This window comes from Ambystoma mexicanum, chromosome 6p (assembly GCF_040938575.1).
Source record: "Ambystoma mexicanum isolate Mex_15411 chromosome 6p, UKY_AmexF1_1, whole genome shotgun sequence".
NCBI lineage: Eukaryota > Metazoa > Chordata > Amphibia > Caudata > Ambystomatidae > Ambystoma > Ambystoma mexicanum.
The window spans coordinates 561,045,525-561,060,432 of NC_090935.1; the positions used below are offsets into that span (position 1 = coordinate 561,045,525).

The window sequence follows — 14,908 nt, forward strand, 5'->3', positions numbered from 1 at the left end:
TACAATTGTGAGGGATTCAAGCATCCACACAGGGAGTATGCGCTCGCCTGGGCTTTTTTGATTTTTTTAGGAAATGGAATGATGGGAAATCAACCTTTGAAAATGTGTGGGGCTAATCCGCACACATTTTCGAATGCGCGCCGCAAAACAAACACATAGTCCAGTGTACTTTGGGGGATACAGTCTACAGGCGCAGTCCTCCCAGTCGCATACATTTGACAGGTGACGGCGAGGGGTGCACGAAAACATCCAGAGGAGAAGGACAACGCCTTCCTCCTCCCATGGCCAGCCTAATTAAATATCAAAGGCTCCATGGATCTGCCCTGTTCTATTGTCTAAGTTCTGTGTGGTGATGGCGCATACTGATGAGTTAATTGAAGCAGGCCTGTGAATAGGCCTGGTCACAGAACTTAACAATGGGCAGGAAAACGAACACCTCTTTGATATGCAATGGGTCACCTTGAAACTAGTTCCCACTCCTCTGTACGAAGGGCAGTGAATGTCATGTCTGGGACAACAGTCAAACTCCCTTTCAGAGGGACGAAGTATGTGGTTTGAGGGAGACAGAAGTCTCTTCTCACCACAAACTTCAAGGGAGACCTGCGCTTTGATCAGGAGCCACAGAGGGCTGAATTAACCAGAGAGACACTTTGATCTACAACAGACAAGAAGATTGGTGGGATTTAGGAGTACATGTTGTCACCTCTTACTGTCCCTGTTGCAAAGCACTCTGGCCCTGTCCTCATACAGAACAGAAGATTGTTGGTGCGGACCCTGGATTGGTTCCTTAAGATAGGTTTAGCATGCACCAATCACTGGGGCCCATTTGGCTTTAAAAGAGGGCCGAGCCCCCTCACTTAGCACATCATCCGATGACTTTGAAAGGTGTAAGAAGAAGGAATCATCTGGACCCTGGCTGAAGGTACATTCTACCTTATAGCTTCTGCCAGTGAAGAAAGGCCAGGATGTCCAAGATGGAAGCAAGATCCCTCCCCTAAACATCTCAAAGGAAACTGAGGGAGAGACCGTCCAGCAGCTCCAAAAAATGTACCCAGCAAGCACACAGCATGCCCTGCTAGGTACTGCCAGCACGCTTCCTAGGTGGGAAGTGCCAGAGAGTTTCTGAATAAAGGACAAGGCCATTGCCTGCAAGCACTCTCCTCAGCTTTTGTGCTGTCCGCGTTAAATGACGACAAAAACCCTGTGAAAATGCTAGGAGGAGTGCCACAACAAGCATCAACCAGCGTCCATCTTTTAATAGTTTCCAAGAGCATTTTCTATATTCAGCATACTTCCTTCCATTAAGTGAAGGGTTTGCTGCTTCTTGATTGTTTACATACATTATTGCTGGTTTTTGGTGTTTTGTCTTAGGTTTAGCTTCTGTTTTTAACTGATTTTTAACAATTCAAACTTTGAGAATTTGCAAGGTCACAAATTGGCTTCTGCAATAGTATCTGGTCCGATCATAGATGCAAGTGAGACCGCGCTTGTTCCAGCAGAATGTGAACTACAATTTGCTATTGTGAAAACCCACTAGACTAATGCCTCTTTTGCGGGCACATTCATTTGCCAGTCTATGACTTTGGTATCAACAATTTCTATGGAAACACCTAGCTTGATGGTTGGGGTAGGTGCATGGCACGCATACAATGGTTTGTTTGAATGTGTTGGCTGAGCAGAATTTCCTGATATCGAATATAAATAAATGTCCCAATATCCTGTCACGTTTGTGCAGCACTGGTTAAGTCCTGATCATGTCTATTCTCTGCAAGAGTCAGCACTCCACATTGTGTGTCTACATGGAATGGAATACTGCTCAAAGAACCGGATCCGATTAAGATTTAGCTGGCGTGCCTGCAGTGCTTTTACTTGTGTACCTCAGAACTACTCTTTCTGTATTCTAATAACGTAGCGGTTAGAGCAGGGTTTCTATGAATGCCCCTTTTTTAGCCTCTGCCATCTTGGATCTGCCCAGCAAGGTCTGCTGTCTTAGATTATCACGTAGGCTGATATGTAAACCATTACAATTGTCCTGAATCCTTCCTACCTTTTGATTATTTTGGAACACTGGTTTGTTCCTTGTTTTGAACTTTAATCCCAGTTCCTCCTTATTTCGTTAATGCACCCCAGCACTCGATAAGCCTAGACATCTATGAAATCAAAATGCCTTCGTAAAGGAATTTCTTTTTTTTTTAATGCTGATTAATATCAGGTAATTTCTGGCTGTTCGTCTTCCTTTTTCAGTGGCTACTCCGAGTTGTGTTTTCACTGCTTAAAGATGGCCGCGACGCCAGCTTATTCTTCTGCCACTCTGACTCCTCCAAGTAAAGACTGAACTCCACCATGGGCCGTTGGATTGGATGCATTTGAGATTTTAGCGCGTCACTAAAGACTCTTCGTAATATGGACACCCTTGCATGTGTGGTCTTGTGAGTCTGTGCTGTGTCTCATGAGCCGTCATCAGCTCTCCCCTTCTGGGCAGTGAACGAGGAATCTTTTAGTGCCAGAGATGGTGGGGGCGCCTGCCATCCATTACACATGCTTCAATGTTCAGTGGAGCAGATGATCACGTGAGGTGCGTTATTCCCCACAAATGAGCATGTCCACGGACTGTAGCAAGAGAACCAGAGCGAACCCAAAGCAGTTCCGGGGCTTCTCCAACCTGCGCATTTTCCTTAAAAAATGGGTCGGAAATGTGCATTTTATACTACACGTTTTGCGAAAGTGGGTGAAAATTCATACAATGGGTAATGTGGACAATTCCATAACATGGATGACATCATATACAGCACACGGGAGTGTTTTACACGTGTATGATGCTTCTGCCCAAAATGCATGCCTCCTTTGCCACTGTAAAGCACATTCATGTTGCCTGTGTCCACGAGAGGCTGGAGTGGCCCTGTAAAACCACTTTTCCATGCTACATATGCAGTGGTGGAAATGGAAAAAATGTGGTGGGGGATCCCACAAGTGCCGGGGTGGGGGAGGAGTTGGGGGGCAGAGGGGGCGTGGTCTAGAGGGGGCGGGGTTGGTAGTGGCCCTCCGATCAAAGAAATACTTAAAAAAAGAAAGAAAAAAAAAAGCGCCCACAAATACAACATTGCCTTTGACCGCCGACCAGGGCTTTAAGTGGGCTGGAGCCTGCCGGGGCTCTGCCCCGTCAGGCTCCGAAATTTCGTTTTGAGGCGGGGTCCTGCGGGGCCCACTAATCTCCCCTGCCAGCCACTACACAAAAAGGATGTGTTCTAAAGCCTGAAGCTCTCGCTCTTGTGCAAAAGCTTCAGGCTCCAGAAAAAATTGCCTTTCAGCCATAATGGTGGCGCCGCACCTGCGAGCTATCCCTTTAAGCAGGAGATGCCGTGGGCCGGCGCCACCATTATGCAGAAAACGTGAGGCCACTGGAAGCTGAGGCCGTTTTCCTGAAGACAAACTCGGGACTTTCAGTCTTCAGGAAAAGGCCTCTGCTTCCAGTGGCCTCACCCTTTCAGCCTTAATGGTGACACTGCCCCTACCCAGCCGGCAAGAAGCAGGGCCACCACTAAGGCTGAATAGGCGAGGCCCTGTCCCTGCCAGACAAGCCTACAGAAAATAAATGCAGAGATCAACACGGTATTGATCACTAGAAAAGGATGCCTGGCAGGGGTGCCAGTGGCCCATTGAGCCGGGCTCCTCAGGGCAGCATGGCCTAACGGGCCAGCAGGACCCTTGCAGTTAGGCCACGCCCCCTTGATGAGCCCTGGCTCATTTTGTAGTGCCAAAAAAAGAAAAAGAAAAAAAAAACGCCTGCGACGGCAGCATTGCTTTTTACCGTCGGCTTTGTTGTAATGCACAATGCTCGCTACATGTACAACTGATTAGCGAGCATTGTGCATTACACACCAGTGCCAAAGCCGGCGGTAAACGGCAATGCTGATGTCACGGGCGCTTTTTTTTCTTATTCTTTTTTACAGGGCGGTTCATAGGCTTGGGCGGCTGACTCTGGCCGGATCCCGAGATCCGGCTACACATCTGGTGCCGGATCTCGGATCCGCCGAGAGCCGGCCAATGAAAAGCACTGTGCATATGTCTAAATATATGCTAGCATTGTCACTGTAGAACGCTTTCATAATTATGCTCACAATATGAGCTAGCGTGCCAGTGTAAAGGACATACGTGGTGCCTGTGTCCACTACATATGCCAGCATGGCTCTGTAAAGCCCTTTTTCATGCTGCCAGTGCCTAAATATATGCATACATTCACGCACTCACTCATTCAAACATGACTCGTGCTCTCTCGCACACATGCACGCAGACGTTCCCATTCTCTTACACACGCACACTGCATTCCCAACACGCACGCACGCACATAAACACTTTATTCTTTTCTTGTTTGTACTTAACTTTGCACCACATGAAGCTGTCCATCCAGGACTTTCCTTTGCGCACATGGAAGCAATGAAGGCAGACGGGTGGCAGAGACAACACATGCGCTGCCCGGTTGGTGAGTGTCGCGGTGATCGGAGAAAGAGACATGTTTCTTGCACACGTACCAACTGGAGATTGATGAATAAGCTGTGCTCTGGGGCCGTCACTGAGGCTTTGTGATGATTCTTTTGGGTGCTATGGAATTTTTTCTGCATTCTGGGCTTGGCGCTATGGTTTCCCTCATGCTCCCAAGTGCTCTGCAGACTTCAGTCAGCACGGGCACCCCAGTACAGGCGGTGGGGCACATCAACAGTGCTTACCTGAACTCCGTAGTCACTGTAGCTTTTCTCCTTGTGACGCAAATTTCATTTCTGCATGCTGTGGTGTGTCGTGGGTGTGAGGAATTAGACCATCTGCACAGTGGGTGTGAACTCGCCTGGACTTTTATTAAATTATTAAATTAAGTTGAATGATGGTAGGTCAACCTGTGAAAAATGTGAGGGGCTAATTCACACACATTTTCCTATGCTCATTGCACAACATATGCATAGACCTGTGTACTCTAGGTGAACACAGCCTACAGGCGCAGTCCCCCCTGTCATATTTAGTTGGTATATGACAGGAGAACACGATGCATCCCCAGAAGGGGAGGGCCAAACATTCCTCCTGCCATGGCCAGCCTAATTAACTAACAAAGGCTCCATGGATCCGCCCTGTCCTTTTTTGGGCCCTGCAGCTGGTGGCAGCTTCACATACCATTCATAGGGTAATGCAAACAGGCCCACATGCGGCCTGTCTGCCGAGGTTAACAAAGGGGACCTGAAAGCCCAACAAGCTTTCATATGCACTGTGAACCTGAAGCCAGCTCGCACCCTCGGTATTGAATGGCGGTGAACTGTCATGCCTGGGACTGCATGTCTACAGTAGTTCTCCCTGCAGGAGTACCCCATTCATAAGGTATGAGAATGTGGTTTGCCCGAGCCAGAAAGTCTGGTCTTGCCGCAGCTACAAGGGAAACCTGCTGCTTTTATCAGGAACCACAGAGAGCTCCATTAACCAGAGTAATCCTTGATCAGTCCACATACCGCTAGATTTCTACAGAAGAAAATTACCACATCGTAACATGCCTGCCGACTAGGATTCCAAACAATTTCAGAGCAGACAGGATGGTCAGAGATGTAGACCACCGAAACCAAATCAAAGAGGTAAGAAAAACCCCTGTTATCCCAATACTAAAACATCAATTTTCCACAAGCACTTCTCCTACAGAAACTCCGACAACCACATCTCTGCACAGCAATTTGCACGTACTTCACCACACTGCAACAACATACAAACAACACATAACCCTGCACAATAGCACATGGGAATCTCTCAGACATGAAAATCACACCTAAGCTCAGGGAATGGTGCAAACTGAAGTTGCCAACAGAACATATCTCACTTTCCTATTCCTACTGCACCCTACTAACCACTCACACTCCCTCCCTATTTCACACCGTCCTTTTCAGATCCACCAGAGCACCAGAAGACCACACCGGTGGTGATAGTGTGCGGCACAAATAATCTTTAAATTTAACATTAACATGTTTTCACCCCTTTACCTTTTCTGTTGCATAGCACTCTGGTTATGTCCTCACACTTACAGGAGATTCTTGATGGGGACCCAGGAATGCTTCATCACGGTATTGCTTCATATTCTGGGGCCTACAGCAATTCCTGTGGTCCGTTTGGCTTTAACAGAGGGCTGAGCTCTTCTTTTGGCAGATCACCGGAAGGCTTCACCAGAAGCAAAAAAGAGGAACTCATCATTGGACCCTGGCTGAAGGTACTGTCTGCCTTACATCTTCCACCAGTGAAGGAAGGTCAGGACCTCTAAGAGGGAAGCAAAGATCACTCCCCTAAACATCTCCCAGGGAACAAAGGGAGATACTGAATCCAGAGGACCCTCCAGCAGCTCCAGAACCGGTACCCAGCCAGCACACAGCGTACCCTGCTAGGGCTCAGCAGCAAGCTTTCTAAGTGGGAAGTGCCAGAGTCTCTGAACCAAACCAAGGACAAGGCAGCTGCCTGCAATACTCTCCTCAGCTTTGGGCCGTTGACCTTAAAGGACAATCCAGTGAAGAAGCGAGGAGGAGTGCATTGACGAGCATCTACCGATGTCCACCTTAACTGACATTTTTGAGCCAGTCCAGACCATCCAGCTGCAATCGACTGCACCGCTGACTGTTATGCCACAGTCACTAAAGCCATCTGAGATGCCTCGACAAGTGCTTCAGAAGCGCTGACCAGCACTGAGACAACAATTCTTGACCTCGAGCCACTGTGTTGGCCAGCCTGGAGCTGTCTGTCCAGCCTCGTTTCGCTGAACTGGTTGCCACCTGATACAAGCAGCTGTCTCCCGTCTTGAACTTTGTTGCAGAAGCTGCAAAGCACCCTGAAACCAACTCAACCCTGTCGAACAACAAGAACTCCTACAGCAGAAGGTACAGTTCTGTCCCCCTGATCCTTCTCCGAAGGTCCCTAGTGACATTGCACGACCCATTGCTCCCTTTGTGTTCAAACCAAGTATCCTTAAACTATTGCGATTAATTACTATGCTGACTACAGTCCTGTCAGCATCCAGAGTGCATCCCTTTTCCTTCTTTGAAACAGTCTGTCCTTTGCATTCCTTTACAGGGTGGCTTGTGTTTGTAGTGTGCTAGAACTGTCCGTTGTGATAATATTAATGTAGATATTTGTATACAACCTTGACTGGACAGTCCCTTTTATCAATGGGTAATAATTGTATTCTCGCTGTGTTGCAACTAACCAACGATCCATGCATGACCTTGCGGAGATAATAGTATTTTTTATTTGTATTTTATTATTTTTTATATAGCGCTTTTTACCAAAGCACTTCACAAAGAATAATCAGCAGTACGATAAAATCAGCAAAGACAATTGTGTTCAAGATCAGCCACTAACAACCAGCCTGCCGTTCCGTCCACGTTACCAAAATTGGACAAGGAGGTTTATAATTTGCTTGTGTTGCAATCGGTTCGGATCCCTTCTGGTGGACTAGAGGTGTGTGGCTGATAGATGGTTTAGAAACCAATATTCATCCATGAACACTGGTGCCCCAGAAGTTGATTTGTCACACACCCTTTTTATACAGCATCACTACAGAATGTTGAGCAATACGTACTTATTAAATGCAGAGATCACACGTACGGTCATGTCCTTAAGCATGTTTGCACCACTTTTTGTTCCGATACTTGATGCATAAATGGGTCTTCTTTACATGCACCATCAAAATGCATTTCATAAAGTGCAAGTTACCTTTGTTCTAAAGTGTAGACGAGGGTGCGGGGGTTTCATTTCCTGTCGGCGGGGGAGGGCCGTACGGGGCACCACATATTCTGCGCAGGGCACAAGCTTGGCATAGCCTGGCCCTGTTGGTATGATGCATCTGAGGTGATGCGAGAGGCCCCAAACATGACATAGGGCGATGTGTTGGCCCCGTGTGATGGTCTGCGCCCGCTGTGGGCAGCTTGCCGTGTTGTCGGTGTTACTTGGGACTAAAGGGAACATCTAAGCCATTGATTTTTTTTTCTTTTTACTAGCTATCTTTTTTTTGCAAGACACTTACCTGCATCAATCCCATCTGTATTTGTAATAGCATAATCAATGATGCCTCGCCAGATCGGCGATAGGAATCGATCGATGCTCAGCAGGACCGCGTGCACTGATGACAAAGGGCCGAATATTCTCCCTGGACCCCGGCACCAGGCGCACACACAGGCGGAACGCCCTTCTTCCTGCCCACCGGGCTAGGGCCCCTCCACGCTGTTCATGCGTGGGACCTAGTGGGCTGGAAGCAGCGGTCGGGGCGGTAGAAGCGATGAAACGCGCACGCTGTTGTGCGTTGCTTTCAGGGGTAGAAACAACATGTGCATGAAGCCCGTGGGGACGAAGTCGCTCCCCACAGGAACACGGCAATCATACCACAGTGCAGCTGTGTAATCTTGGGCAGAGGGTATGCATGCTCGGAGCTCCGGTCGGCCATACCATACGCGTGACATAATACCAGACGCGTGACATAATACCAGACAGTTCTGTTTTCAGTGATAGAAGTAGGGGAACTGTGACTCCTGGTGGGGAGAGAGTAGGAAAGGAAGGAGCAAAGTGCAACACATTTCTCGTGGGTTGCAGTCATGCTGGTTGACAGCCACTTGAGTTGAAATAGATTTCAGTGGACCTGGAACAGATATCCGGTGGAAAAGTGGAGAGGTGTGCTTTAACTTCAGAAAGAACAGTTGCGGAATGGTGGAAAAAAAGCAGTGCACCTGTTAACAGTAAATATTAAAAGTAGTGGAACACCGCTCCCGATCACTTCGACCACTGGCTCTTTTGCGTCTCAATTGACCAAATTGCAAATGTGTGTGTCCGTCTCACGCCGTTCTGGTTCTGTTTTAAGTTTTAATGTTCCTCGTCCATGACCCACCAGTAACTTGGTGAACTGCGTGCTCGTGGTGTTTACTCTGCCTCCGTGAAAGCAAATAACCACCCTGCACTTTTCATGATGATGACAGAAACGGAGATTATTTCCGGCAACGCGTGTGGTTTGCACCAAATTCTGCACATTTCATGAATGAGATGCCCGGTCAATTGGGCATGACGCTTTTAGCACACCAACTTGCATGGTGCGTGACCGTGCTGTGACAGGTCCAGTCTTGGGGCGATTTTTCGGTGTGTTCACCCGCGCTTGGAGGATGGCCAGCCCCCGGAGGGGGCGCCAGAGGGACAGAAGAGGCGGCACTGCGCCCCCTGCTGGCGGTTTCAATCCCGCGCTCGTTCGTTTGTGAATGGGTCCTCGGCGGCCAGGAGCGCAGCGCACTTAATATTCATCTGGTGGTGGCAATGAATTGGAATACGAGGAGAGCGAGGAGGGGAAGCAAGCCGAGGCAGACTGTGAAATTGCACATGATGGCCACGGCGCCGTCTCCCTGCTGCCGGCTCCAATATAGATTCATTTTGCAGTCAATAATTATGTTTGCTTCTCCCGTCCTGGCGGTTTCTCGGCTCTTTTTTTAATACATGTATCTCTAACAGAAAAGCTGATTAGTTTGCCGCTCGGCGTGAGTGCATTGGCTGTTAAAGTGCCGAGGTGGCGGAAGGCGATGCTATTGTATTGTGGAGGGGTAGCACGGCCGTGCGTGCTGCAGGTTGCCACCTTGAGAGCCAGTCCCCTGGGCGCGCTGCGTCCCTCCGCCAAGTTCGGCTGCTGACCTTCCCTGGGACACTTTGACCCCGGAGTGGCGCTGTGCACGGCGGACGCCACTGCTCTGCACAGCAGCCGAGGCTGACTGGGGATACGTGCGAAGCGCCGCCGCCACCACCACCACCGCCGCCGCCGCCGCCAGGAAGGGTCGCGGAAGTTGCTGGAGTGAACAACTCGGAGAAAGGCAGCTGACGCCCCGCTCCCCAAGTGGGCGCTGGGCTCCGGGCTGCCGTGGCACGGCGTGGGCATTCCGGTGTGGGAGCTACGGGAGGACCCGGCGACATGGACGAGTGCAGCCTCCTCCGGCGGAGAGGGCTACAGGTAAGACCGTCGCGAGTGCCTTTACTGTGCTGCCACTGACTCCTGAAGACCCTTCGGTCCGTGCGGCTGTGCCCGTGCCACAGGTCCCACGCGCCTGGGCTCTGCTCTCTTGGACTGCGTGGCACGTGCGTTTAATTCTATGGCAGCTGTCCCCACGTGCATTTCCCCCCAACAGAGCTGCGCAGGTAGTGCGTTAGTTCCCCGTGCGAAGCTTTGGGATATAACGGGATCTGTTGAATTCATAGCGCGCCCGCAAACTTGGGGAGCGGGGGCACCCGGTTGTTTGCCATATGAACGTCGGGGGTCCCTGCTGATGTAGGCTGCTGTTACCGGCATGTGTGCACCAACCCATGTGTGTCGTTATATTTTTCTGAACTTGCAGTTTAATATAATGGTGCATCCTTAACCGTAGCATTGGCTTACACTGTCCGTGATGTTACAACTTGCCAGTGTATTTGGGGGGCCGTTGGGCAGCCTGCTTGTAGGCTGCAACCTGTTACTACGCCATCCTTCTAAAATCCTCAGTTTCCACTGGTAAGCGGCCGGTGGCTGGGACGCCCGGTAGCACCGCCTTAGAGGCGCTTCGCCGCTCCGGAAGCCGGCTTTTCCCAGCAGAAGCGCCTTTCCTCTGCTGACCCCGGTCTAATCCACGGAGTCATGTAAACCGCTTCCTGCCCCCGGCGTGGCTGCTGCGGGGGCCGACGCCGCTCCGCTGGAGGCGTCTGTAGAACTCTAATGTGGGATGTTATTCATGAATTCCACTGCCTGCAAATGCCAGCGAAATAAGCAGCCATGTTTTAGACAACTTTGCAATGTTTTCCAATAGTTCCATCTGCTGCATGGCCGTTCAGAGACTTTAAGTTTGGGATCTGAAGGCGGGCGCCTCTTTGCTTCGGGGCAGTCGCTGGACTGGTGGCGTGGCGGAGAAGCGCAGGTGTTGCGGGGGCTATAATAACGGAGTGGCTCTGGAACATCCCTGGGGGTACATGATTGTACAATGATCTGGGGTGCTGATGGGGTACCCGCACACCTGGCAGAGGTCTCGAGTACTCTCAGGGGTGAAAGACTTGCTTCTGCCAAATTGCAGCCAACGAGTTGCCCTTGGGACTAAAGAGCCCCAGACTGCGTTGCTGGGCAAGAGGCGCGTTGATGTAAAAGGACAAAGGTCACATTAATGCCAGTTTGAAAACGCCGTTAACAAATTGATTGTGCCAACAGGAGGAGGGTATTTCATTAACAATACAATTCCGAGGTTATTTTTCCACCGAGCTCTCTTTCATGTTAAATACAAACTTTGCTTCTGCTCAGGTATTGGCTGTTCGGTGTTCCTCACATGGGTGCATGCGTGGTTCCATCTGTCCCATTGGCGTTGCGTGGCCAGACGCGAGCTGGACGATGGTGGCGGTAGCCAGCTTGTGGCCTTCGGTCTCTGCACAGTACTCACGGGCATAATAGGTCCTGCATCGTCAGTCTCACCCCAACCCCCTGATGATGCCATTCCGGCGGCCGCAGCACTGTCCTTGGTCATCCATCACACATGAGCCCCTTGTCTGTAGTCGCTGACCGATGTATCCATTGGGCTGACTGCACAAAATACCCAGACTCGCAGTTAGTGGAAAAGGTAGCTTTAATGTGACAGGCCATGGCTTACAAAAACGCGCTAACCTGGCTTCCTGGCCTTACAGACTAACAGATCAATTAACAATCGCCAAAGCAAATAAATAAACAATTCAAATTCATCACTTACTATCCCTTGCTCCCTCCCCCTCAATTCCTCTCAATCTTCATAATTACTTTCTCCCATCTTCTCCCCGAGGCCACGCCCCTCCTCCTTCAATACCTCTTCCCCCTCTTTGTTCCTCCGGGGTAGCCTGTTCGTGCAAACAGCATGACCCACCCTCCTTACCGCGATAATAATCCTTCAGCATCAACCAACCATTATTTAACCAACCGTGTCGCCGGCACCAGAAAAACCCTCCCTGAAGGTATTGTTTCTGCCCCACCCCCTATTGTCTTCTTATTTAACTCTTGTTTCATTGTTACTTCGCCTTCTCTTTAAAAAAAAAAAATATTCCCCACCAACAACCCTGCTTTTAGACATAAAATCCCAAACTGAGAGAACCATTCTTTATGTCCGCTTGTTTTGTAATTCACGCTCCTTCCTTTCCTCCAAATTGCTCGCCATGCCAACATCACTTTTCTCTGCTCTTTCTTCTACTGATCCCAACTCTTCCTAAACCCGTCATAGCCAGCTCACCGCTTACGTAAATTATAATTAAAACTTCCTCCTACTGCCATGGTCACCTTACTACTTCTACATAATCCCAAAATCCCGAATGCCCTTAATCCATTCCATCAAACGTTCACTTGGGGAAAAAACAACATACCCAACAGCACTAAAACCTTTATACCACTGCATTAACAGACACCCTACATACATTGACCAGTCCCTTATATTCTTCTACGTAACACCACCTCCTGCCACATCTGTGAAAGAAAAGACAAATTAAGCACCAGACATAACTGCACTCAAGGCACCTTACTGCCCTCCGTCACACCTCTACTACCATACCCAACTCTGATCACCATAAACATCACATTACCTTACGCCCACAATATTTCTTTCCACTTCAGAAACCTGATCCTCCACTCAATCACCTTTGTGGCAAAGTCCCCTCACCCACCGTAACCTTTGACGTACTGCTTATCCTCTCACAACCCAACCCCATACAACCCATCCTGGTGTCTTATCCTCCCACCTGAACATATAACCAAAATGTATATTTTTTTTTGTCTGCCCCATGTTCTGTTCCATAATAGGACACCATTGTCCCTCCCTTCCCCATAGCAGCCAAATAACCTCTTTCCCCTTCTTATTTATTGAGTGTTTTTATTACATATTTAATATTTTTCATACCACTTCCCTGTCCCAACCTCCCGCAATTAAACCATCATAACTCAGCACCCGAACCCTTATTATGCAATACCCCTTCTGCACCCTATGTCCTCTTTGTTCGTCCTTCCTCGTCCAACTTATCACACTCAAACCTGCTAAACCCCCCATTTTCACCAAAAACCCTTACTTCTACTTTCGATCCATCTAAACCATTCGCTCCCCCACAAACACTCCTTCAAAGCGCTAATGGGTCATTGTAAACGCTCTGGACCCTTTGACATAATTCCTATTGCCTTTTCTTTTTTTATAGAGCCACCCTCTTACCCTTACTCCCCATTTGCTCACTGCTCCCCGATACCACCTGCCCGCCAGTCCTCTGCTGCCAACAAATTTGCTATGAAAACCTGAGCCCCCACCGATGCTCCCTTTTATTGTTAACAATTTGTTTTATTAATTTATTTAATTCCAACCCACTAAGAGCCCTGGCCTGCGTGGTATCAATGAATTAAGTATATTGAGGACATCACCTAGACTCCTCTGTCCACCGTATGTTCTCCATTCAAGGACCCCCCAACTCCTGCCACAGCTAACCCATTTCTTTACCCATATTCATCAATCCAATGCAAAATGACCCCCCATCTATGTAATACCTTGTAACCCTAGACCAAACCCAACCTCATTTTGTTATGGGCCAGCATATTAAACAGCATCTCATGTCCATTTACCTACCCATGTACTCCATGTATTGTTACTCCCCTGTACTCACCCTGATCATACAATTGCTCCCCGCTCCTTACCCAGAACCCCTCCCTATTGCTCCTCCGCTGCACAAGGGGCCGTACCTGCACCCTAATTCCCCCCACGCAGTAACGCCACCCCCTCCTCATTTGTCAATATACCCCTATGTTCACCCTTGTAAATACCTTCTCCCCCGTTCTCTGCTGCGCATATCACATGCTATCCCCACCCCCGCCCCCAGTGCCAGTTGCCATACCCACGTCTTGTGTCCCTGCAGTTCAATTCCCCGTGCGCACTGCACGCTGTGAGACTGCATCCCACCTTCTAGGCGTCTACGCCCCATGCTCACACCTGCAAATGTTCCATATCATCGCTGCTTCCTCCACTGCACCAGGGGCTGTCCGTGCACCTCTGTCCATGCAGCTCAATCCACATAACTTGCTACTTCCCACAGCATCCCTGCCCACTTTATCCCCTGGTATAATGCTCAGCTTTGCTCCTTTTCCCGAGCACACATCCTCTGATGGCGCTCTTTTTGCACCCCACCATTTTATTTCTTTTATAAATCTTTGAAACCTTTCCCTTCTTTTCGTTGTACCCTTTCTCCTCTTTTTTTTGGACATGCTCTCCCTCTGTGCTGAGAATGTATAACTCCACACTGCTCCCCGTTTGTTCCCTCCCATTTGCTCTCCTTCGCTATATGCAAACCTTTCAAGTAAATTGACATTTGTTCCCTCCTCGATGATCCGAGTTCCCTATTAGTCTAAGCTGCTTTGTTGACCTGTAGTCGATCTCCACCCTGCTACCATGTGCGTCCCTTCATTAAAGCCTACTTATCACCCTCAAAACGTTCCCACTAAATTGACATTCTCTCCCTGCTTGATCATCCAAGCTCCTCATTAGTCCAAACTACGTTGCTAACCTATATTCACCCATCTTAACTGTCATCAAACTCAACTGTCACCCAACCAAACATCCCCTTAAGCCTACAAACTAACAGAGGTATGCCAAATTATTACTGTTACCTTTACGCAACCCAAGCAACTTCATGATCCGATATGTTTATCACCACTATTCCTTCTTGTAGTAGCCCTTTCAAACTTGCCACTGCTATCCCTCCTGCTGCAACCTCTTCCCCAAACATTGCTTGCTGTCCTCTGCCTCCTGCCTCCCACATCCTGACCAGAGTGGGGCACCCAATATGGGCCATACCCAAAGCCCGGGGTGGACCTGCTGTATCAACACGCCCCTAGACCACAGGCCCAGAGGGGCCGTACAACCACAAC

At 49.1% G+C, this 14,908-nt stretch overlaps 1 protein-coding gene across 3 annotated transcripts in view; it reads left to right on the forward strand.

Moving 5' to 3' along the window:
* The window catches only part of MAST4 (microtubule associated serine/threonine kinase family member 4), a 2,307,007-nt gene that overhangs the window by 972,577 nt on the left and 1,319,522 nt on the right, over positions 1–14,908 (forward strand). The window contains exon 1 of one of the 3 annotated variants that reach the window (XM_069627384.1): positions 9,345–9,988. The exons of the other annotated variants lie outside the window; for them this stretch is intronic. Coding sequence (XP_069483485.1) covers positions 9,950–9,988 — 39 coding nt within the window. The 5' untranslated portion in view covers positions 9,345–9,949. Of the gene's footprint in view, positions 1–9,344; positions 9,989–14,908 lie in introns of those variants that run through there. 3 annotated transcript variants of the gene reach the window in all.